Source organism: Oryza glaberrima, chromosome 2 (assembly GCF_000147395.1).
Source record: "Oryza glaberrima chromosome 2, OglaRS2, whole genome shotgun sequence".
Classification (NCBI taxonomy): domain Eukaryota; kingdom Viridiplantae; phylum Streptophyta; class Magnoliopsida; order Poales; family Poaceae; genus Oryza; species Oryza glaberrima.
The window spans coordinates 20,985,769-21,010,212 of record NC_068327.1 but is presented as its reverse complement, the minus strand read 5'-3'; the positions used below and the strand labels follow the sequence as shown (position 1 = coordinate 21,010,212).

Sequence of the window (24,444 nt, the reverse complement as noted above, 5' to 3'; positions counted from 1 at the left end):
GGCCCAAGCTGCCCTAGGCCCAGTTCCACCCCTGAGCCAAGGGATGGCCAGATCCGGCGAAGGCAGCGCCGAATCCACCGTCTCCTCGCCGGGATGGGCCGCCGCCGTTCGCCGCCTCTCCCATGCCTGATAGTGGTCGCCGCCATGGAGGAAGCCCCGCCGCCGCCATCATAGCTCGCCCGCCGGCTTTCCAGCGGCAATGAGGTGGGGGAGGGGGGAGAGGGAAGGTGGCGGCGCTGCTAGGGTTTTCACCCCCCGTGTTGCTAGCGCGTGGGCGACGCGGGGGGTGGGGGGTGGGGAACGGGGACTTCCTAAATCAAAGTGATGTTCACAACCTTTTGTTCAGCTTTTGAAATAAGATTATCATCGGATTATAATAAATCTAGTAATGTGATTTGCATACTAATAAGTACTGATACTCACTGTTGCACTCCTACCTCAACAATCAACATGATACTCACTGATTAACCACCCAGAGGATCTAATGACTAAATTAACAAGGTGTGTTTATAGATGCTATTCTCGTCATAGTGCATTTTTTTTCCTTGTGTGTAACCTAAATTTTGAATTTGCAACATTAAATTTAAAGCTGATTTTGAGGTTTCTTCATCGAAGTTTATTTTTAGCATTTGCTTTTTGATCGTTAAGAACACGCATATAAAAATAAATTACTTTTAGTTTATAAATATATCGTTTCACTTGTTTCGCGAATAAACGAAACGGATGGTCCGCTAGAGGCGGCCGCAGTCGTAGTCCGCATCACGGCGCGAGTCGCCGCCGAGGAGCGCCAGGACGGCGACGCACGCGAGCTTCACGGCGAGCCACCTCGTCGTCAGCAACGTCCCGATGGCGAAGCTGTGCAGGCACAGCGTCGTCGCCCTCCGCCGCCTCTCCGCGACGTACTCGTCTATCGCCGCGCCGACGGCGTCGTCGCGCAGCTGCTGACGCGGCGGCGCCCGGCCATCGCCGGCCGCCGCCGACGACAGCGAGCGGGCGAGCACGACGGCGTCCTCCAGCCCCGCGGAGCCGCCCTGGCCGATGAAGGGCCCCATGGCGTGCATCGCGTCGCCGGCGACCGTCACCGCGCCGCGCCGGAACCCGGCGAGCGCCACCTGCCACGGCGGCCGGTACCACACCTTCGTCAGCGTCCAGCTCGACGCCGCGTCGCACCGACGCACCATGTCGGCGACCTCGCCGGGGAGCTCGTCGACCTTCTCCAGCACGTACTTCCTCGCCGCGTCCTCATCAACGTCCGTACGTCCTGGATCGATAAACACGTTCTTGACAAAGTTAATTAATTAGTCACTCATCTCCGTAATTCTTAATTTTGGACAGTGATATTACTCCTATCTTTTATCATATTTTTCTATTGTACTCCCTCCGTTTCACAATGTAACACATTATAGTATTTCCCATATTTATATTAATGTTAATGAATATATATACATATATATATATATCATCAATATAAATGTGGAAAATGTTAGGATGACTTACATTGTGAAACGGAGGAAGTAATATACAATAAATAAATAAACAAATTTTTATTTTTATTACAGTACTTTGTTTGATAAATTTATATATGTTTGCTTTAGTATCATCAAACTAAATATTTTTAAAAGTTATTAATAGTTAAATTTTTTTAAAAGTTTGCCTTCATCTTTATCAAAACGTCGACTATCAAGGAACCGTAAATCCGAATCAAAATATTACAGGACACATGTGTACTTTATAAATTAATTAATGCTTAAAATTAAATTACCTGCCAATGCCATTATTAAACGATAGGTTAATTAATTATACCTGGTGAGGGACTCCTGCTTACGAAGAAATGCAACAGATTTTCGTTAATGGGCACCCGTCCGACGGCAAAATCATCCGCTATGATTTGCGAGAACTCGGTCCCAAACGGGTGCCCCTCTGGGTAGCTCGCGAAGCCGAGGACGATGAAACGAGGGAGCTGCGACGGCGCGCCTAGCCCCACGTACCTGGCCACCACCGAGTTCCACCCGTCGCAACCAATCACCACCTGTATAACATTATTTGAGGACTTTTACAGTACAGCTAGTATGTGAAATGGTAGATTTGGTATTAGCAGTATGTGAAAGGGTAGATTTGGTATCTGTTAAAACTCTGAAAAGGGTTGTTTAGTAATTTGAAATTGAGATTTATTTCTTGTGATTTAATTCAATCGGGAGTTCCTGAATCTCGTCGTCCGGGCGTTGTAGCGCTCCCATCGCGCGTGGCGACGGCGTGAGTGGAGGCGTAGCGATTCCTTCGACGATTGGATTTAATCTAGTAGATTGAGTTTGCAATGGGCATGATTTGCATAAAAACACTAGGGAAAAACTGGTCAGGGATAAAACCACATAATAGTGTAAATAGATTTGATATGTTCTCAGCAATGAAGTGGATTATCTCATACATTCTTGGTTCGATCAGTTTCTAAGTGTCTGAATCCCTAACACATACCAAGTCCTTAATTCATTGAACTTAATTAAGAAAGAACGGCGGCGCGGCGGCACCGATTGTGGTCGTCGGCAGCTCGCAGAAGAAATTAGCGGCGACGATCGCCCATGCGCGCAGCATCGAGAAAAAAAAGGGCTTCGACTGGGTGGGCAGCTATCGATCGGATCTGACCAAATGAGGAAACGCGAATTTTAAAAATTACCCCTACGCAAATAGATAAAAAGATAAATATACCCTAAACAATTTATACTGCATGATATTTGGGAGGAAGATCAGATAAATTTACACCATTAGATCAAATATTATGGTAGTATATACTAACAGTAGAATGTACCGTAAAAGTCCTCATTATTAACCCATAGAATCGATTAATCACACTTATTAATCCACTTCTAATTAATCGACCGATGATGGATCGTTTTAAAATATATACACATTCTATTACTACGAATATAAATAGAGTAAGTTACTATTTTCTCCATCCTAAAATATAAATATTTATATTTAGTACAGTGATAAATCAAATATTTTTAACTTTGACCATTAATAGAAAAAAAGATCAATCATGTAAAATTGATGTTGCTAGATTTATCATTAAACAAACTATCATAATATGTAACTCTTTTTTATTTAAATCATCTTACTTTTATAAATATTGTTTGTCAAAGTAGTATCTCATAAACTGTGTCAGGATCTTAAAATGCTTATATTTTAAGACGGAGAAAGTATATTTCAGGACAGAGCTAGTAGCATTTGTTGACCTTGGCCTTGATGGTGCTGCCGTCGGCCATGGTGAGGACGGTGCAGTCGGTGCCGGGGTCTTCATCGACGGCCACGATGCGGCAGCCGTAGCGGATCGTGTGCGCGGGGACGCTCTTGGCCAGTGCCTCCATCACGTCCTTCCTTCTCAAGCATCGGATCTCCTTCCTACATCTCGCATAGTTGTAACTGATAAGCTAGTTTTTTTTTAATATAAAAAAACAACAAAATGGAACTAGTAATAAACTGATGGATGATATGGCAGAACTGATCGATGATCACGCGTCACCTGGGAGATGAGACGGTGGTCTGGTTCTTGCCCTGGATCTGCCGCACCATGCGAACCCTGAGAAATAAAAGCCCCAGCGAAGAAGAAACGACACACACAGATGAATTGCACCGTCCTCGCCATAGAGGCCACCGTAAGAAGTGATCGATTTATGCTTACGAGGTGATGAGGTTGGCGGTTTTCCGGAGGCCGTCGGCGAGGCCGAGCTCCTCGAGGGCGCGCCACCCGTTGGCGTGGACGTTGAGCGCCACGCCGCCGACACGCAGCGCCTCCGACCTCTCCACCACGAGGCTCCCCATCCCTTTGCTGCATCCAATTAACAGCAGATACACAATTTATTTCTATATATACGGCGTGTTCAGAGTTAATTAATTCCAGAACAAGCATGAAACGACGGCGTACCGGTGGAGGGCGAGCGCGGTGGCGAGGCCGCAGAGGCCGCCGCCGACGATGACCACGCCGTGGACCTCCTCCTCTTCCGCCGCCGCCGTCGCCTTCTTGACGACATCCATCGACGAGGAAGGGAGTAAGACAGTAAGGCAGTGGTTTGGTCGTCAGTTAGCCACGGAACATGTACACAGCCACTGGATTTCTTCTTTGCGAGCTATATATGGCTGTGGCTGCTAGTAGTGCGATAGCCGGAGAGGCCACTAGGCCAGTGACAAATAAATAAATAAATAAATATATAATATTTACTCGACTCATAGGTTCTACACGAAATTGTGCTCACGATGAGCCCCACTATGGTGTTTTGTAATTAGTAGAAAGTAGCCTGAATCATTTATCTCATTCTAGTGGTAGTAGAAAGTAATCTGAATTATTCATCTTATTTGATCGAATGGTTTAGATTTATTTATAATATTACCTCAGTTAGCAGTAGTAGAAAAATGAAAGAGCATTATTGCAACAAAAAAAAGTGCGGAGGAATATAATCGTCATTTAGTAGTGACTAAGTCGTTCAAATTTAATAGTGAATAAAATTTTTTCTTCTTTTTTATTTTTTTCATGGAATTTGAACTATGCCAGTGCAATGAATAATGAACTACTAATTTAGCCGGGAAAAAAATATAAATAATAGTTACTTATAATTAATTATGATATTATTAATTTATTTTTAATAATATTGATAGTATAATACTACCGCAGTACCGATCATCTCTCACGATGAGAAACGTCATGGCACTCTAACGTCGCTAGCTATACTAGAACTAGCCGCCTCGACGACGGTGGATAGGACAAATCGTGGATCGCATTACTAATTTCTTCCGTTCTTTCACGGAGTATTTTCCCTCTTTGATACAGGGCAAAGCGGCAAAACGGCAGTGTAGCACCGTTTGCAAATTGACTTATCTCGTTACACTTTCGATCGTAACTTCTAATATCTCGTTTTAGTAAGGATTTTCATACGTGCAGAAGAAAAAAAATTCCGAACCACTCAAAAGAGCACCGTCTCAGGGTGTGATTTCAATGGTTGTACGTAGTGCGATAATTATTCCAGGATACAATAAGTAAATTAAATGTTATATTCTTTTAAAACGCATGCACTCACAACTCGTAAAAATTCCTTCATATGGACACACATGCATACCCTACTCTATGAGCATATATGAAACAAAACTAAACTATCATATTTTGAAATTAATGAAGTCACCACGAGCATCTTGCTAACCATAAATGTGAGTACTTGTATTAAGTCTAGTACTTGAATTCGGTGTGCCCACCGCCCGCCTCTGCACGCCGCCATGCGCACCTGCGCCGCGATAGAAAGATTAATTAGGAACATGTGAAGAGTAGGTATGACATGTCTGTCCCTCTAATTTTTTTTAAAAGAAAATACCGATTGAATTGTCACGCGCACACATGCAGGACAAAATCGTTCTGGATTAGATCGAGAGGGGTAATTCATTCGGTATTAAAAGTTTAGTGTGAGTAATGTTTGGTTTTCGAGTTCAGCGGGATAATTTAGTCGACCATAATAATTTAGAAGGGTAATTCTTACTTTTAGCTTGCTTAATTAGCTGGCAAGCAGAGGGCTGGGTCGTCGATCTAGGAGGATGCACACATCTGCATGCACAACGTACGGCAGTTATGTCTCATCCGCAATGACCCTGATCCATCATCCGCAATGACTAGCCAGGGTGTACGCGCATGTATACGTACATGCGTACGGCGATCGAATTGGGATTTCGGCTCCGTAGTGCAAGTACGACGTACGTCAGAGGAGGATTGTGTGATCGAGAGGAGTTGACAAAATTGCAGGGATTGTGTGATCGGTGGCCCGGTTTAGATGGCGAAAATTTTTGTTTTGGGATGTCACATCGAATATACGGACAGATATTTGGAGTATTAAAAGTAATCTAATAACTAAATAAATTATATTCCGTTAGAAAACTGCGAGACGAATTTATTAAGCCTAATTAATCTGTTATTAGCAAATGTTTATTGTAGCACCACATTGTCAAATCGTGGCGCAATTAGGCTTAAAAGATTCGTCTCGCAATTTACACGAACTGTGTAATTGGTTTTTTTCCGACATTTAATACTCCATGCATATGTTCAAATATTCGATGTGATGGGTGAAAAGATTTTGTTTTGGGAACTAAATTTGTAATTTATTTTGTTATTAGTCTGTGTTTAATACTTTAAATGTGTCGATGTTTGATGTCGTGATTCCGGTATTTGCATAGTATGGTGATCGTTGGTACCAGAGTATATGCAAGATTGTAGTAAAAAAGATGGGGACGATGATTTTTATATAGGTTCGGACCCCTTATCTTACCGGTAATAGCCCTACATTCTGTTGGCCGAAGTCGGTCGTTGCTCTTATTCACCATAATCACACCAGTACAATATTTGGGGTAGTCTATCTAACTGTTGTCGACTTGGCGGTCTGAAGTGTTGACACGTAGTCGACAACAGGGTAGTCTTCCTTCTCGAATCCAATAATCACACTAGTACAATATTTGGGGTAGTTTATCTAACTGTTGTCGACTTGGCGGTTTGAAGTGTTGACACGTAGTCGACAACAGGGTAGTCTTCCTTCTCGAATCCAATAATCATACCAGTACAATATTTGGGGTAGTTTATCTAACTGTTGTCGACTTGGCGGTCTGAAGTATTGACACGTAGTCGACGACGGGTAGTCTTCCTTCTCGAATCCGCATCCGGCGAGATCAAAAGACAGCGCTATATCTCTACTGACGGTATCCGTAGGCACCGTAGGGGACTAGCCATGCTTATCTCTGAAGTCGATATCTAGCGTTTTGTCTTGGCGTATGTTGGCTTGTATGTTGCTTCGTGTGCCCTCTTCTCCTAGGGGCTTTGTATTTATACCCATAGGTATCGTGTCCCCTTGTCCAAGTAGAACTATGGAAACCAATATGGATACAATCCGAGTAGTACTTGTCGTTTCCATGTAGAACTCTAATTGTTTTTCCTTATCCGGAACTCCTCCTATATCCGAAGGTTGTTTCCGTATAAAATATGGTATGTGGTGGGTCCTGCCGAAATTTAGTCAACTACTATTAAGTATGTGGCATCCATAACACTGATAAAATGTAAAATGTGTGTCCGTATATTTGATGTGGCACGCTAAAATTTTTCACCCCTATAACTAAACAGAGCCATAATAGTTACGTTATTTCTATCCACCTTGTGCTCCGAGACTTTGCTCACTAGAAATTGTCCGTGCTCGTCAGGAAAAATATATCCATGCACGGACAATTGTAGTGCACTGTACAACTATAACAATATTGCCAAGCTCAAAATCAGAGGAAAAATGTCTTCTACTACTCCGTGCTTACTTTCCATGTCCTTATGGAGAAGATGAAGAAAGACATGAAAAAAGTATTTTCTCCGTCTCATTTATGGGTTTCTGTGCCTAACGTTTGATCGTCCGTTTTATTAAAATTTTTTATGATTAGTATTTTTATTATTATTAGATGATAAAATATGAACAATATTTTATGCGCGACTTATTTTTTATAAATTTTTTAAATAACACGGATTGTCAAACATTAGATATGTAAACTCACAATTACACTTAAAATAGGACGGAGAATACACATAGAGCAATAGAGTGAATGCCGCTGCCAGCCATTACTCCTGCCCCCACCGTGTCAGTCCAGTGTTATCGTAGCACACCTACTTCAATAAGTTATTACCTGGCATAGGGAATGGGATTGGATTCATTCACTGAAATGGGATTGGATTCATTCACTTGCATTCCTAGATGCGCAGAAAGAAAGATTTGGTGGTGTGGGGGGGGGGGGGGGGGGGGGGGGCAGACATACTACGAGAAACGAGATAGAGCACCAAATACGGGAATTTTTTATTTATATATTTTGTATTTTGTAACTTACAAAATTATATTACTGTTTTTAACATTAACAAAAATATATGATTTTTAAAAATTGCTCTAATAGAGAGCGATTTATGTGACGTGGCAGCACGGGGTTCAGAAATATTTGCATTTAGGTCCTTCTCACTCTCTAAATGTAAAATTTAGAGCAACACATAACACGTAGTACTTGCACGATTTGTAAAATTCTCATATGATATTAGATAAAGTTAAAGTTTATATAAAAATTGTAGAGCTCGACGATATCTACATAATTTTTCTATTCAAAATAATTTATGGGACCAAATATTACTTAGAATGTCTCAGATCTACTTTTACAAATTCTCGGATATACATTTGAAATGGCCTCCGATGAAGATAAAATCTATATCAAAACTGTATAGTTCGACATGATCTATAACTCTGTAGTTGACCAAAAACTATTTAGAAGTTGACCAAAAACTATTTAGAGTGTCAAACAAGCATGACTAATTTTATATTTATAGTGTTCTTCAAAAAATGTTTATATTTTCCTTTAGCCCCCTCTCGTTGGTTTTCACTAGTCTGAAAATTACTATTTATTATTTGACACTCTAAATAGTTTTGGATGAATGAGTGGTCAAGTACAAGGTTATAGATCTCAACGAGATCTACAACTTTGATATAGAGATTGTTTCCATAGGATGTCAATAAAAATGTAGATCTCATAATTTGCAAAAAAAAAAACTGAGATATTCTAAGGAATATTTGGACCCATAAATTATTTTAATAGAAAAGATATCAACTACAAAACTACAAAGTTACAGATCACATCGAGCTCTACAATTGTCATATAGACTTTAACTTCATCCGACATCATATGAGAATTTTACAAATCGTACAAATACTATGTGTTATGTGTAGAAAAAAAAACTATATTTAGACCTAAATGCAAATATTTCTGAACCCCGTACTGCCACATCACATGAATCGCTCTAATAATTTTTAAAATTCGTCCGAATAGAGGGCGAGAAGAGTATATTTTTTTTATCAATGTTCAAAAAAGTAATATAATTTTTAAATTTAAAACTAAATTAATATATAAATAAAATAGTCCCAAATAGTGGCTGCTCACTGTGCTCTTACCGTCTTATGGCCCACGCGCTAGCCAACAGGTCTCGTGCACACATTGAACCACCTAGAAACTATCCTTCTATCGCATTTTAAGTGAAGTTGTGGGTTTTGTGTTCAACATTTGACCGCCCATATTAGTTGAATTTTTTTTATTGTTATTAGATGACAAAACATGAATGGGGTAGGAATATAATTCAGAAATAACCAAAATTCGGAATAAAAATAAGGAATATTGAAAATATGTCGATCTATAACATAGGACGAGATTAAATTTGAAATAAAAACTAAATGAATTCCAAAATTGGAAAAATAAAAATGATAGTTCATGCGAAAAAACAATTTAGGAATAACTAAAATTTAGAATAAAAAAAGAATATTGAATGAAGGATCATCTAAAACACAACACAAAATCAATTAAAATTTGGAATATAAAATAAAAAAAATAAGAAATTTGAAAAATAAAGATAAGTGTTATATGAATAATATTTAATAAAATAACTAAAAGTTAAAATAAAGAAAGGAATATTTAAAAAATCCATGAAAAATTAAAATGTGCACTAGAAAAATTAATTAAAATTCAAAAATAAAAGTAAAATAAATTTTAAAAATAAAATAAAATAAATAAAAAATAAAATAAATTGCGAAGTTAAAAAACAAGAGTTCAAGTGGAAACACAATTTAGAAATAATAGAAAAAATGGAATAAAAAAGAAATATTAAAAGTAGTTCATCTAGAACATACCAGCGGCAAATGACATAAAGAGAGGGGAAGACATTAGGCGAATAGTAAAGATATATGATGCTAGCGGTTGACTTGATTTTTCACTTTTTGTCATTTTTGATTTTCTTTTTTACAAATATACCCCTTACAAAGGACCCTTTTCCGGCGCCAACGCCATTTCCCTAGCCTCCTCGGATAAGCTAAGTCACTTTTGTGAAGGGGAACAACGTCTATGTTATTGGCGCCAAGGACCTATATGTAATCTTTTTTCAAAAAATAACGACTTATAATATTTTTTTTTTACAAATAGGTCTTTGGCACTAGCGCCATTTGTACCAAGGGCCTATTTGTGAATATAGTTTTATTATACATAGGGCCTATTTATTATAAACATGTACTTTTTATTTATTTTTAATATATAGGTCTTCGGCGCAATTACATTGGCGTCGTCTCCCTTCACGTCAGTGACTTAGCCTTCACGGAGAGGGTAGGAGGATGACACCCATTGGACCACGGTGCCAATAACGTTGGCGCGGTGAAAATGGTCTATTTTTTAAATAAGTTTTTTAGGGTTTATTTATAAAATAAGTTTTCAGAAAGGTTTAGAATGTGAAAAATCCACAGCGGTTGATGGGTATCAAAAACTATAAAACGAAACCCTAATGATGATTAGATTCGATTTTTAGAATCCTAACGACGAGTAAGAAAAGGGGGGCATGCAGACCGTGAAGGAGTAAGGTCACGATGGTTGGCAGAATTTCTAGAAAGTATAAAAAGAAAAAAAATGATCATTGATATTTAAAATCCTAAAATGATAATAAAGAGGAGTGCAACGGGAGGATCGTGAATGAATATAGTGACAGCATTTTGATGAAATTTCTAAAATTTATAAAGACATAATTCGATAAGGAAATAAACTCTAATCTTATTTTTAAAAATCCTGAGGAGGATAAAAAGATACCATGGCAGGTCAGAGAAGTAAACAAAGCACGTCAAATAAGTAATGAGTGATGACCGGTGTGATTTTTAAAAATATAAAATTAAAAACCTGAAGATGAAGATGAGAAGGTTTGATTTTTTAAAATCCTTATGCATCTATTTATAAATTTTAAAGAAAACCGTGTAAAAAAGTTAGGTTATTTTGCCTGGGAGTTCAAAAAGAAAGTGCAAGAATCCCCGCCAGGATAAACTGGGCCAGGATTTTCGGGCAGTTTTGGTTTGATTAAGAAAACATGCCCTACCAATTTATTAGTAAATGCAGTAGTTTATGTGTTAATTTGAATTGAGACCAAATATTTGGTAATGCCCCTATCCTATTTGGTTATATTCTATAAGTTTCTTCACTATATTATGATAATTTGACTTTATATTAATAGCAATCCAAATGTCAGCCAAATAATTTTACTCTACCAATATTTTAGTAGTGCTAAAGCTTATCTAGAATTTGGCATTACCAATGAATTTGTGGGGTAAATAACCAAACAGACCCTTCATTTTTTTTCCCCAACGGAGGACAATTTGGACGCCGAGAGACGAGCCAAACCCCACAGCGCTTCACTCTTCTCTTCCGCTCCCCACCGCCTCCTGCCCACCCCCATCGCCGCCGCCGCGCCCGCCGCCCGCCGCTGCCACCGACGACATCGACGACGCGTAGTAGGTTCTTTCTTTTCTCCCTCTCTCCGAAATCCGGTTCGTTTCCAGCGCGTGATTGCATATGTGCGTGCTGAGTACTTGAGTTGACTAGTTGAGGTGATTTGGTCGTTCTTGAGGGATGTCTGATTGCGGCTAAGGTCCGGATCTGTGCGCTGTGCTTGGGGCAAAAGAGCAAATAATTTCCCTTTGCTTGTGTAATCTTGCTTGTGCTATCTCAAAGATCACTTGTAGATTCCTCATTAGTTGCGCAGTCAATCAATCAAATGCTTCGTAGCACTGCCACACCAAAAGGGGAGAAACATTTTTTTTTGGGCCCATTCAATTTGATCTAAGGTGAATTATGTAGAGAGATTTATGCTTCTCTGTTTCAAATAGAGAGCTGTCCACATGTTGGGAAGAATGATTCTTCAGATGTTTAATGAGATGGTTCACTGCAACAGATGGCATTAATTTATACTGTAAAACCGTATGTCACCGGCCATCTGGAGCTGGGAAATTTGCTTGAGGCGTGTGGCTGTGAGATTTTCAGCTTGATTAGAGAGGCCCATGGTTGTGCCATGGAAATTTCTTGATAAGCGTGCGTATAAGTCATGAATGCAATGCCTTTTGCTGTATTTATTCCATTTGGGTGCATATAGAATTATGGGACATTTCACCACTAATGCGTTTGACAATTTTTGCAGTTTAAGTTTTCCATCTATCTCTGGAAATGCATCCCCCTCTGACATTGCACAGGCATCCTATGTGCGCTGAGGTACCTTGTGTAATTTTCTCGAAACTGGTTAGTGGTTACTATGTAGGCAAAAACTAATTGTAGAATTTGTTCTTCCAGATTATCGAGGAGTTCCAAAAGTGCCATCTGGATCACCCTGTGAAGAAGTTCTTCGGAGAGTGTACAGACCTTAAAATCAAGCTAGATCGCTGTTTCCGACAAGAGGTTATAGCTTATCTCTGCTTGCCCTCTTTTACTCATTCATATGACCGACTTGCGATTTTCTAAGATGAAATCCTTTTCCTGAATACCGCATTTTGGACTTACGAAATTCAGAAAGCTTTGAAGAGGAAGGCTAACTTCGAAGAGAGCAAGAAATTCAAAGAACAGCTACTTGCCTACAAGAGGGAGATTGCAGAGACAAACCAGGAATGAGCTCTTAACGCTTATGCTCCTTGTTCGTGACAATATGACCTCAATCTTGTGAAAGAAAAGAAGTGTTCCCTTTTTTTGGTTCTGTATGTGATCTTATAAATGCTACAGTAATACTCAGGAGCACAGTTGGCCGATTGGCATCTAATGATCGGCGCTAAATAGTTGTTGAATTCTCTATTGATCTTGGATTCTTGGGTTATGCTGCCCTATTGTTCATGGATGATGCTTCTGTAGAATTGAAGCTCTGAACCGGTTGTAGAGTTGTAGACAGATACAAGTATTGTTCTGTGCTTGTGTGATCTGTTGTTGAGATAACAACTCTTTACATGAATCCAATAATGTGAAATACTTCTCTGCTGCTGTGTGCCTCTTCCAGTCTTCCTTTCCTGGAAATGCTGCTAACCATAGCTGCTGGTCAAAATTGTCTCAAAACTCCAGAAACGATATACTCCATCCTTTTTTTTAATATATGGCGTCGCTGACTTTTTGAGATACATTTGACCATTCTTCTTATTCAAAAAATATATGTAATTATCATTTATTTTATTTTGACTTAATTTATCATCAAATGTTCTTTAAGCATGACTAAAATATTTTTATATTTGTACAAAAATTTTGATAAGGCGAATGGTCAAATGCTTGTCAAAAAGTTAACAACGTCATATATTAAAAAACGGAGGTAGTACTAATTAGTTGATCATAGTTTGGATGTATTGAGAATGTTATGCATGTGCCATGCTCGATGGATCTCACTCTTAAATTGGCTAAGGCCCTGTTTGGGGGAGCTTAAGATTATGAGAATCTGCTGGTTGGTAGCCAGCTTCTGAGAATCTAGAGAAGTTGGGTTTTCCAGCTTATAGGTTCTAGTTCATTTTCTGGATTCTACAACTATAGATTCTCATAATCTGGGTGACAATCTGTACTATTTAGGAGAGCTGGAGATTCTGGGAGAAGCTGCAGCACCTAGAAGTTCCCCCAAACATGACCTAATTATCGTATGATGATCAGTAAAATTCATACAGACCGGTTCACTGAAGTTTTCTGAGCCTTTCAATCGTTCAGAACTGTTGCAGGATAGGCCATTGGATTGTGCAGAATTGAATGTTTGTTGGCATGCGAAAATTGGGATAAACTGTTTAAACAAGTCTATACCACAGAGGCCACACTTCAAAACTGGCATGGCTAGTCTTGCTTGAGTTTCCAACATGACCGGCCGATTTTTGAAGCCTTTCAAAAGCGTACGGTGAGGCAAAAAAAATTCAATATAATCATAGTAGAGTATAACAATAAAAAGTATCATCATCTCCTTGCATTCTGTTCTGTTTGGATGATTATGTTTTTACCTGGATCACATTACTGTACAAGTTAATGAAGGGAAAAAAAACAGCTACAAGTTTTGTTTGGATGATTGTTTTCAAATTGATTGTTCTTTTTTCTTTTTTCCAATACAGGAGAATATATGACGAAATAAAAGCCGTGTAGTAGATGGCAAAAATTTGATGGATTATATCTGACACAAGCGTCCATCAATTTAGCATTTTCTGATAGTTTTTTCAGAGCGATTTGTTTTTTAATAGACGGTGTTTTTTTCTTGCGAGGTTTTCTCAAACCATTTTTTAGAAATGACACGTTTTTTTGGCAGTTTTTTCCTCGCATGTTTTTTTTTAAAAAGGTTTACCGACGATGGAAATAACTTTTCTCGCACTTTTTTTTATTTTTTTATGGAAGATGGAAAACCTTTTTAGAGTGTTTTTTTGCGCTTTTTTCTGACATTTTTCTCACGCGTTTTTTTGAACCGTTTTTATTTTCTCATGCATTTTCTCTTTTAAATAGTTAGATTAGATTAGAGATAGAGAAGAGAATATACTGATTTCTAACTTTGTTTCACCCATTCTATTTTTTTTCTCGCGTGCATTTTTTAATTCATACGAACCAGCTTTTTATTTTTTTTTCGGATCTATGGTTTTTTGGCCACTTAGGGGAAACAGACATTTTGTTGTTGTTGTTGTTTCTCTTTTTTTCATTTATTTTTTTGTGGCTTTTCTTTTTCTTTTTATGCACTTTCCTGCCTTTGTTATCTCCCTTTTATTATTATTTTTTTTAATAAAAATGACCTCAAATACCTTATTGCAAGATTATAGGGACTTAAATGTAAATATAAAAATTACAGAGACTCAAATGCAAAAGTACATACCCAAAAATTAAAATCATATAAAAATATAATGCTCTCGACATGTAGGTTCCGTTTTTGCAAACAGATCTCCAATCCGCCTGGAGGAGAGGTGCCTTTTATTTTTCGTTTTTAAGGGGGAATCGGACGTAGAGTTGGATTTTTTTTTAGAGATAGAGAATCAGACAGATTCTTTTTTTTTTTAATTTTTTTCGTCCTTCTTTTTACCCGGAGTCGGATTCGTTTCAGATCCGATTTTTTTTCTTTTTTTTCGCCCCTCTTTTTTTGATCGGACAGGTTTAGTTTTTTTTCCTCGGTTTTTTCTGGATCGGATAGATTTGGTTTTTTAGGCTGGTTTTTCGTTTTTTCGCCCTTTTTTATTGGACAGTTTGGTTTTTTTCTTTTTTTTCGCCTGGTTTTTTTACGGATAAATTTGGTTTTTTTTGTCCAATTTTTTTGACGGACGATGGAAGCACCTCTTATTTTTTAAGTAGTAGAGATTTAAACTTGTATTAATTTAATGAGGTTTATAGAGGAATATAACCACTTTTATAATGTCAAATTAAGTTTTATTAGACCTAACATTGATTGAATATATCTTTAATAATATTGTTATATTTTTCTATAAATTTAATCATACTTATTTAAGTTTGGAAAAAAAATCAAAGTCTTCTCCTGTTTCATATTATTAGTTGTTTTAATTTTGTCTAGTCAAATTTAGAAAAAATGATATACCAACATTTTTAACACAAATAAATATATTGTCAAATTATATTCAATGTTTTATTTGATAAAATGTTATAGATGTTGTTTAATTTTTCTATAAATTTAGTCAAGTTTAAATAAGTTTGATAAAAAAATCAAAACGACTTATAAAGGAGGATAGCAATATATACTTAGTAATTAGTAATACAGTACTCCCTCCGTTTCAGGTTATTAAATGTTTTGACTTCTAAGTTTAATTAATTTGGTAGAACAAAGTAGTAATATTTTTAACTCAAGACTAATATATTATGAAAATTTATTCATTTATTAATTTAACGAAACTATGCTGCTGTTGTAAATATTATATTTTTTCTATATAGAGTTAGTTAAATTTAAAGTAGTTGACCAAAAGCAAAACGTCTATCCCGAAATGGAGGGAAATGGAGTACTATAGTACATTGCAACTATTATTTTCTTTTATTTTTCGGTGTGTACTCGTCGTGCAAATCAAATCACAGCAATGCATGATTCGCAAAAAAGCCTCCCCACACTGCCTACATGACGTCAGCGGTTCTTGCCCTCGCCTCTCGATTCTTCTCCACTCGAGCAGAAGACCGGAATCAGCTCCCGTACCCTGTTTGTTACCCATGGAAGCGAAAATTCCCCTCCACACTCCTCACACCATGGGGAGATTCCACCTCGCCCACAGGTATGTGCTGCTATATGTCCATCCATCGCCTTTGGTTTTGTAATAGCAATCGCTCCCTACTTGCTAGGATTCTTCAGCCCTCGAACTGGATGACGTTAATCGATCAATCGATTATCTAGATAACAATTCTTCCTCATAGTTAAGGTAGTGTCTGGCTACTGCCTACTGCACTGCGGTTTCAGCTGTTAAGGTTTAGTGCCCTCAAGGTGTTTGATGGATTGCCTCTGAGCCTGGGGGGTGGCTGCCTGGGCGAATCTTGATGTTTGGAGCTAGCTAACCTCAAGAAATTTCTGTGTGTGTGTGTGTGTGTGTGTGTTCCTCTTGGTCTTAGGGTTGTCCATGCGCCGCTGACCAGATCGAGGTGCTACAATAATCTTCCTCAAGAACATGTTCAGCTGTACTACTCGCAGAGGGCCACAAATGGCGGCCTTCTGATTGCTGAAGCCACCGGGGTCTCGGAGACTGCTCAAGGGTATCCAAACACACCGGGTATATGGACAAAGGAGCAGGTGGAAGCTTGGAGGACGGTTGTGGATGCAGTGCATCAGAAGGGTGGTGTTTTCTTCTGCCAAATCTGGCATGTAGGGAGGGCATCTACCAATGGTATTATTATCCATATCATTATCTTCCTACAAGTTTGGATATATTGAAATTTTTATGAATGCGGTTGCTTGATGAATTTCACTCTTAACTTGGTTATTGCAATGGTAAATTTCATATGGGATCAATAAACTGAAGTTTTCTGAGCCTGCTTGACTTTAATCCTTTCAAAAGCAGTTGTGGCATTTCATCTTGTAGGATAGGACATTGGAATATTTAGAATATCAGGTTGTTTGCATGTGAAAATAGTGTCAACTGTTCAAATAAGTCTAGAATCGGATCGTTACAGAGGTCACAGTATCATCAAACACCACATATCAAATTGACATGGCTGAATTCTGGTTTCTTTATATGAAGCCATTCCCTCTGTTTCCACAAAAAAAAAAAAAATCAAACTACGGCATGGTGCTTCTTTCTCTGAGTTTAGTCTATCAAGGTCTGTAATGTTTTTATGTGAAGCAAAACAGTCAAACTTTCATATGAGTTGCATTTTGCGTGATTGTCAGGTTCCTCTGACAGCAACATTTGCAGATTATCAGCCCAATGGACAAACACCAATTTCTTGTACAGACAAGAAAATCACTCCTACAGTTCTCAAAGATGGAACTGTCGAGGAATTCTCTGCCCCAAGGAGGCTAAGAGAAGATGAGATCCCCCAAATTGTTGATGATTTCCGAATTGCTGCTAGGAATTGCATTGAAGCAGGTACTTCCATAATCTATGCATCTTCATATAACCATTCCCAATATTTTGTTGGCTAAACTGTAGCATTGTACCATCATAGTTGTAACTTGCAAGAATTTGGAGTCCAAATCCTGCTTTTGGCTAGCAGTAATTTACCTTTTGATGAACTTCACGGTACCATCCAACTAGAAGTTTTAATTTGTTACATCCATGATATTATAGGCTTTGACGGAGTTGAAATCCACTGCGCATTTGGGTACCTAATTGAACAGTTCATGAAAGATGGTGTCAACGACAGAACTGACAAGTACGGAGGAAGCATCGCAAACCGTTGCCGCTTTGCTCTAGAGGTAATCCAAGCAGCCATCGATGAGATCGGATCGGACAGAGTAGGTGTCCGTCTCTCGCCATACTCAAACTGCCTGGACTGTTGGGACTCAGACCCAGATGCACTTGGCCTCTACATGATCCAAGCCATGAGCAAGCTGGGCGTTCTCTACTGCAGCATGGTTGAGCCTGAGGTGGTCAAAGTAGACGGCAAGGTGCAGATTCCTTACAAGCTATGGCACTTCAGGAAAGTGTTTGCTGGCACTTTCATCGTCGCTGGAGGATACAACAGAGAAGAAGGCAATAGAGCAGTGTCTCAGGGTTACACAGACCTGGTAGCATATGGTAAATGGTTCTTGGCAAACCCGGATCTGCCTAGGCGGTTTGAGCTGAATGCACCTCTGAACAAGTATGACAGATCGACATTCTACACTTCTGATCCAGTTATCGGGTACACCGATTACCCTTTTCTCAGTCCTCTGTGAGTATTGCATTTGTTTTAATTAAGCGAGAAATTGCAATCCATTCCTCAGAGCTCTTGACTTGGAATCACAATAAAATTAAATTGATTTGGTAACAGTACATAGTAAGTTATCCTCAATTGCTACCAACTGATAGGTCTGAAAGAGTTTACAAGAATTTTATTGTTCATGTCATGCATCAGTATTGTGCTGAATCCAATTCTTTCTCCCCTACGGTTGCTTACCTTTCCTTGTCAATCCTTTCTCATATGTTCAGAAGCTTCTGAACATAGTATCGCTATGTTACTGCATTTTGTTCCATTTTATGGGAAAAAAAAATCGGCCATGGATGATCCCTTTTTCTTGTTTTTCAAACTAGGTCATTGAAGTCTGTTGCATCACTTCGATCAGCAAGATATACACAGTTTTCCATTTGGCCTTTTACAATCCGTGTTTTTACAGGGCTTGTTCCTCCTCATCAGACTTCCCAAAACCCTCTCTAACAGTGTGCTATTTATACACATGGATCAAGAAAAGCCCCCCAGCTCTTCAATTGCAGATATCTATACCCCGAGTTCCGCGCCGCCGTCGCTGTCGCCGTCTGCCTGCCTGCACCCTCCATCAGAGATCTTCACCTCATCAGGTCTTCTTTCTACTCTCCTCCATCCATGAAGATCATCTCCCTGCATTGCATTGCAATCTTCTCATCAGACAGTCAGGCCCGTGGTCTGAGATGGCCATGGAAGATGATCTGCACCTTCCATGGCCATGGCCACCAGCTCGATCGATCGTCTTCTTCCTTTAGCTTTGTGTGAGCCAGCCAAAGTAGTCAGCAAGTAGCTCAGTAGTATTGCCTGTTGTTGTTACTGCTGCTGCTGTTGCCGTTGTGATTCGTCCTCTCCTTGTCGACCCGCGCCTTGCGCACCGCCTGCTGGATCTGCCGCTCGTGCTCCCGGAGCGTGTCCTCCATGTTGCCGCCCGGCGGCACCAGCGGGCCGGAGTAGTGGATCCTCTTGTTCCTCCCTCCGAACCCCTAATGGCGTTAGAGTTCATCACCATGTTAGCAAGAATTTGATTAGTAAGTGGATTTTTGTCGCTCGAGGAGGTATCCCTCGATTTGTGCATGATGTTTCAAAAGTCATAAAAAATTAAAAAAAATTTATCAAGATAAATCAATATATGATATATCTTTCCACAAACATGCAAGTTGAATTTTGACTTATACAATTCAAAACAAAAATTTGTTTTTCTTTTCTATTTGTATGAGTCAAATTTAAACATGCATGTTTATAAAGTGACATATCACATATTGATATATCTTACTCTTTTTTTTTTTCAAAATTTTTGATAACTTTTTAAGCGACATGAAAGAAAAAAGTAAGCATCCCCTTGAAAACTACTCTGGTGCAACAGCAACAGCAACAGGCAAGAATGTAAGAATGGTGGTGGTGTGGATGGTACGGTACGGTACTCACGGTGGCCGGAGCGGCGGCGGAGAGGTCCTTTTGGTGGGTGGAGCTGGAGCCCGGCCGGTCGAGCGCGTTGGCGGGCTCGGCGACGTCGAGGCGGTTGTAGCGGGAGTTGGCGTGCCTCGCCGCCGACGAGCTCGGGTGGAGGTCGGTGCCACGGGAATGTGCGTACGACCGCTGCGACGTTAGCTGCGCGCCGCCGGCGACGGAGTTGGACACCCTGACGGAGGCGCTGGCCGCGCGTGACGTTGTGGCGCGCGGGTCGCCGGCGGCGGCGTGGTCCTTCCTGTACCACGTCGACCCAAACCCGCCGCTCTGCATCGCCGCCGGCGGCCCCGCGGCCACCGGCGGCTCCATGCGGAACCCCGGCACGCTGTCCTCCAGCGAGCTGTAGTGGTGGCTCGCGCTCCTCGGGTTCACCACGCGCGCCGCCGCCGCCGCCTGCCTCCTCTGCACACGTACGCACCCACAAAGAAATTTGACGACGACGACGACGACGACGCCGGAGGGGAAGAAGACGATGAATTCGGAATGAAAGAGCTACGTACCTGGTGATCTCCTCCAACGGCGTCCTGCGCCGGCGCCGCCGCCTTGGACTGCTCGTTCCTCCCCGGCTTGACGGACATGGAGCCCTTGCCTCCGATGGCCGCCGTCGCGTTTTGCCTCATGGCGGCCTCCTTGCCGCGGAGCTTGGCGTCGTACTCCTTGCTCGGCGGCAGCTTGGGCAAGCTCGCCGGGTCGCACGCCAGCGGCTTGCTCCTGAAGAACTGAGCAGCAGCAGAGGACACGAGTACGTGTCAAAGATCCATGCGAGCGAGGAGAGGAGAGGGAGGGGAGGAGAAGGGGGTGCATGCTTACGTCGCTGTCGAGGGCGGCGGCGGCGGTGCCCCGGTCGGACGGCTCGATGGCGAGCAGCGTGTCGAGGAGGTCGAGCGCCGGCGGCGAGAAGTCCCTGAACGTCTCGGCGATCTTCCGCCGGTACGGCCGCTGCGGCTTGAACAGCGTCACGTCCGGCAGCTTCGCCTTCGCCCAGTACTCCTCCGACGGCGACCCGCACAGCTTGAAGATCTTGTGCAGCTGCTCGATCTGCGTCGATGATAAGCAATGGCGCCGAATCAGATGCCCGATCCCATTTCATCCATCCATAGATAGATGATATATATATTCACCTCGGTTTGGCCGGGCAAGATGGGCTTGCCGGCGAGAAGCTCGGCGAGGATGCAGCCGGTGCTCCAGAGGTCGACGGCGACGCCGTACTCGGTGGCGCCGAGGAGGAGCTCCGGCGGCCGGTACCAGAGCGTGACGACGCGGCTGGTGAGCGGCTGTGGCCTGGCGGCGTCGAAGAAGGTGGCGAGGCCGAAGTCGGCGATCTTGAGCGCGCCGTCGCCGCCGATCAGCAGGTTGGCGCCCTTGATGTCGCGGTGGAGCACGCCCCGGTCGTGGCAGTGGCGCAGCCCGGCGAGGATCTGCGCCATGAGGCACTTCACCTGCGGCTCCGTGAAGCGCAGCCCCGGCGTGGCGGCGAGGCCGGCGAGGTCGTGGTCCATGTACTCGAAGACGAGGTAGAGGCTGTGGGAGAGGCGCGACGTGACGATGCCCTCGAGGCGGACGACGTTGGGGTGGCCGTCGAGGCGGCGGAGGACGTGGATCTCCCGCGCCATGAACCGCACGCTCTCCGGGTCCATGTTGACGAAGCGGACGCGCTTGAGCGCCACGACCTTGCCGGTCTCCAGGTCCCGGGCCTTGTACACGTTGCTGTACGTGCCCTGCCCGATCTTGTCCAGCCGCTCGAACGTGTCGGCGCGCCGCGGCAGCCACCCCTGCACCACCTCGCCGGCGACGGAGGTCAGCCACGACGGCCACCCGGCGATCACGTGCTCGCCGGAGAACCCCTGCGGCACGCCGCCGGGGACCACCTGCGGGACGTCGACGGTCGACAGCCGGTGGTGGTGTGCGGGCGCACCCGCGGTGCTGTACGACTTGTTGAGCGACGTGATCACGACGACCGGCGGCACGGCGGCGGCGGCGGCGGACTTGGCCTTGGCGTTGGACTCCGCCCGGGTGATGACGGCGTGCACGACGGGGGCGACCACCGCGGCGTCCTCCTTGGCGGTGAGCGTGATGAGCTGCTTCAACGACTGGCTCTCCGTCTTCTGCAGCCTCCCCACGGGCGCCGCCGCCGCTGCCGCAGCCGGCGGCGGCTGCGGCGTGAGCTCCTCGGCGACGCTGTCCTTGGAGCAAAGGCTGCCCATCGGCTCCTCCTCCGCCGCCGCACCAAGAAAGAAGACAAAAGAGGGAGAAGAAGAATCTAGTAGGGGTCCTCCTGTTGCAGGAGGAGGAAGAAGATGAACAAGGAGGAGATGGGCATGGCGCGGCGGCGGTGGTTCCGGCGGGCGGGGGGAGGAATGGCGGCGGCGGCGGCGGCGGCGGGGAGGTTGCAGCAACCGCCGGAACGCGGTCGGGGTGGTTGGGCGCGGGCGCGGGGTTAAGGTCGGCCGTTGGTGGCGGGGGAGCAAACGGGAGGAGAAGAGACGAAGGCGGCGGCGGGGTCTCGGCTCGCCATGCGCGAGGCGAGGCGAGGCGAGGAGTCTCTCTTTTGGTTTTGGCGCGCGCGCGCTTCGCGCGGGGCCGGCCGTTGCCGCTGACTCGGACGGGGTGGGGCCCACTGGTCGGCGGGTGAGAAAAATGTTGAGGTAGCAGATATACAGTAGTAGTGGCGCGCACGACTGGCTCAACGTGCGCGCACGTATAGACGGCTGCCACGCTGGAACCTGGCCGACACGTCGACGCCCGATGCGCAAGCGTTTCGTGCGGGAACCAAGGAAGAAAACCGGATGGTGAGGCTTGACCCCCACCTGTCCTGAGATCCTGAGATTCTCTTTGACCTGTGTAAAAAATGCATAATGATAGAGATGAAATAATATCTTTTCTTTAAAAAAACACAATATAAATGTAGAGTTATAGATGTTTACAACGTGTACATACTCACCTCTTATAAACACACTGCACACACACAGCCTATCTATATGAGCATTTTTGTAAGACTGAATTTGTACATCTTGAAATTTACGAAGTCACCATAGGTCTCTATGTTGGCGAGTACATCACCGACCACTACAAGAATAATTAGTTAAAATACAAGCATATGTGTTAACTCTAGGATTTAATCTGGATATATAGGTTGATTCTATCACAGCGGACTTCACCAGTTAAGCTACACTCACCTTATCTATTGATCCATGTAAATAAATGTGTTATAATATTAGGAAAATAAAACATTACCAGTACTATTTATTTATGGTACATCTAGAACATGCAAAGAAACACAAGATTGACATTTTGCATAGGTTTGTGATTTTTTTTTAAGAAAAAAATATAGCAATGGCTTCTGGAGCTTCGCACTGACATGGCAACAAGGACGTAAGGTACCAATGATGACGTTCACCAGTAGTTGTAGCCAATTTTAATTATTTTTTCAATAAAAAAATGGTGGGAAGACATGCTGCCCATCACCTGGAAAACACAAGATTATCTGGTTGTCACGTACTCGTACACGGTACACGTGCCGGCTCACGGGCCGGACTTAGACACCTTCTGGTATAGGCCCAGCAGGCCCGCATCTTGATGTCCACATAAACAGACGAGGCCCATAAGGCCTATGCTAGCCTAATCAAACCTGACTACTTGAGATTCTTGTGATTATTTGCCGGGTGCCTGCCCGAGAACAGCCTCAGCTAGCTTCTAGTAGTTCGAGTCATTCTTTTATAGCAAATTTCATAAAACTACATATACTTCGGTTAAATTATCAGAAAACTACATATTTAACACGACGTATCTCAAAACTACAGATTTAACACTAATTTTATCACAAAACTACATTTTTAAGGTAAAATATCATAAAACATCACAAAACTACAAGTTTAATATTAATTTAATCACAAAACTAGGATATTTATAACTCAAGCATAATATTAATGCAAAGGATTTAAACCTCAAAATTTGTAGTTTTGTGATTATTTTATTATTAAATATGTAGTTTTGTTATAAGTTTTAAACCTGTAGTTTCGTAATAAATTTGTTGTTAAATCTGTAGTTCTATGATATATGACCTTAAATATGTTGTTTTGTGATAATTTGGTCAAAGTATATGTAGTTTTGTGAAATTTACTCTCTTTTTTCAAGCATGCAAACAATTTATGTGTCAGTAAATCTCTTATACTTTAAAAGAGATCGTGTACTTTCTCTTCAATCCACCTTACCCAACCAATCCCAATTTTATGGGCCTAAACACGCGCTTTATCATCAATCCACCCATCACACAACCCTCCTCAATTATATTCCATTATAATTGAATTGGTATAATAATTGGTTGCAGCTCTTTGAGCAAAGGCCAGGATTATATTTCATTATTAAAAAAAAAGAAAACCATGCTCAATTATATGGGCCATGTCCTGTAAATCATATACATATTACTAGTCATAACCCTGGCATACTGATAGTTTTTTTTTTCTAAATATAAGTTGTTTAGAAACTTATAGACACTTCAAGGGTTTCTTCTGATTGGATGAATTCTAAATGTAGGTTGGTTTGTGGTTAGGGTAGAAAGAGGGTTCGATTGAGTGGATCAAGGTTAGAAGGATGTTGGCTTCACTTAGCGACCGCAAGGGGTGGTGAAGGCGTGAATCAACTATGGTGCCATCTCAACCTTAGAATAAGGGCGTCGGACAACCATGCTGGATTGGGTTGGGAAGCACAAGAAGGGAGCAAAATGGTTAGGAGTTAGCAGAGGTGAGGTGGGTTCTAGTTTGCTAATACACCATAGTAACAGAG

At 42.2% G+C, this 24,444-nt stretch overlaps 4 protein-coding genes across 7 annotated transcripts; 2 read left to right on the top strand and 2 right to left on the bottom strand.

Moving 5' to 3' along the window:
- Positions 1-489: 489 nt before the first annotated feature.
- Positions 490-4,109, bottom strand: LOC127761872 (monooxygenase 1-like). Its single transcript, XM_052286208.1, has 6 exons — positions 3,920-4,109; positions 3,677-3,823; positions 3,518-3,574; positions 3,231-3,396; positions 1,804-2,029; positions 490-1,261 (listed from the first exon to the last, which is right to left on the bottom strand). The coding sequence occupies exons 1-6, from the start codon at positions 4,027-4,029 to the stop codon at positions 732-734; spliced, it is 1,236 nt and encodes a 411-aa protein (XP_052142168.1). The 5' UTR covers positions 4,030-4,109; the 3' UTR covers positions 490-731.
- A 7,080-nt stretch (positions 4,110-11,189) lies between these two features.
- On the top strand, positions 11,190-12,849 carry LOC127763731 (uncharacterized). Of its 2 annotated transcripts, none has more exons than XM_052288517.1 (4): positions 11,190-11,342; positions 12,026-12,096; positions 12,175-12,279; positions 12,391-12,849. In XM_052288517.1, exons 2-4 carry the CDS (start codon positions 12,052-12,054, stop codon positions 12,487-12,489), a joined length of 249 nt encoding a protein of 82 aa, XP_052144477.1. In that variant the 5' UTR covers positions 11,190-11,342; positions 12,026-12,051; the 3' UTR covers positions 12,490-12,849. The 2 variants fall into 2 exon arrangements, with proteins under 2 accessions (XP_052144477.1, XP_052144475.1); XM_052288515.1 differs by having other exon boundaries at positions 11,190-11,346.
- A 3,017-nt stretch (positions 12,850-15,866) lies between these two features.
- LOC127763531 (putative 12-oxophytodienoate reductase 8) lies at positions 15,867-18,649 on the top strand. Of its 2 annotated transcripts, XM_052288264.1 has the most exons (4): positions 15,867-16,073; positions 16,405-16,676; positions 17,205-17,378; positions 17,580-18,647. In XM_052288264.1, exons 1-4 carry the CDS (start codon positions 15,889-15,891, stop codon positions 18,167-18,169), a joined length of 1,221 nt encoding a protein of 406 aa, XP_052144224.1. In that variant the 5' UTR covers positions 15,867-15,888; the 3' UTR covers positions 18,170-18,647. The 2 variants fall into 2 exon arrangements, with proteins under 2 accessions (XP_052144224.1, XP_052144225.1); XM_052288265.1 differs by lacking the exon at positions 15,867-16,073 and having other exon boundaries at positions 16,558-16,676; positions 17,180-17,378; positions 17,580-18,649.
- Positions 18,650-18,653: 4 nt separating this feature from the next.
- Positions 18,654-21,866, bottom strand: LOC127763530 (probable serine/threonine-protein kinase At1g54610). 2 transcript variants are annotated; one of them, XR_008015726.1, is made up of 6 exons: positions 20,784-21,866; positions 20,473-20,700; positions 20,163-20,381; positions 19,621-20,064; positions 18,903-19,178; positions 18,654-18,828 (listed from the first exon to the last, which is right to left on the bottom strand). XR_008015726.1 is itself a non-coding variant. In XM_052288263.1 (6 exons), exons 1-6 carry the CDS (start codon positions 21,864-21,866, stop codon positions 18,798-18,800), a joined length of 2,184 nt encoding a protein of 727 aa, XP_052144223.1. In that variant the 3' UTR covers positions 18,654-18,797. The 2 variants fall into 2 exon arrangements, 1 of the variants encoding a protein (XP_052144223.1); XM_052288263.1 differs by having other exon boundaries at positions 19,000-19,178.
- Positions 21,867-24,444: the final 2,578 nt, after the last annotated feature.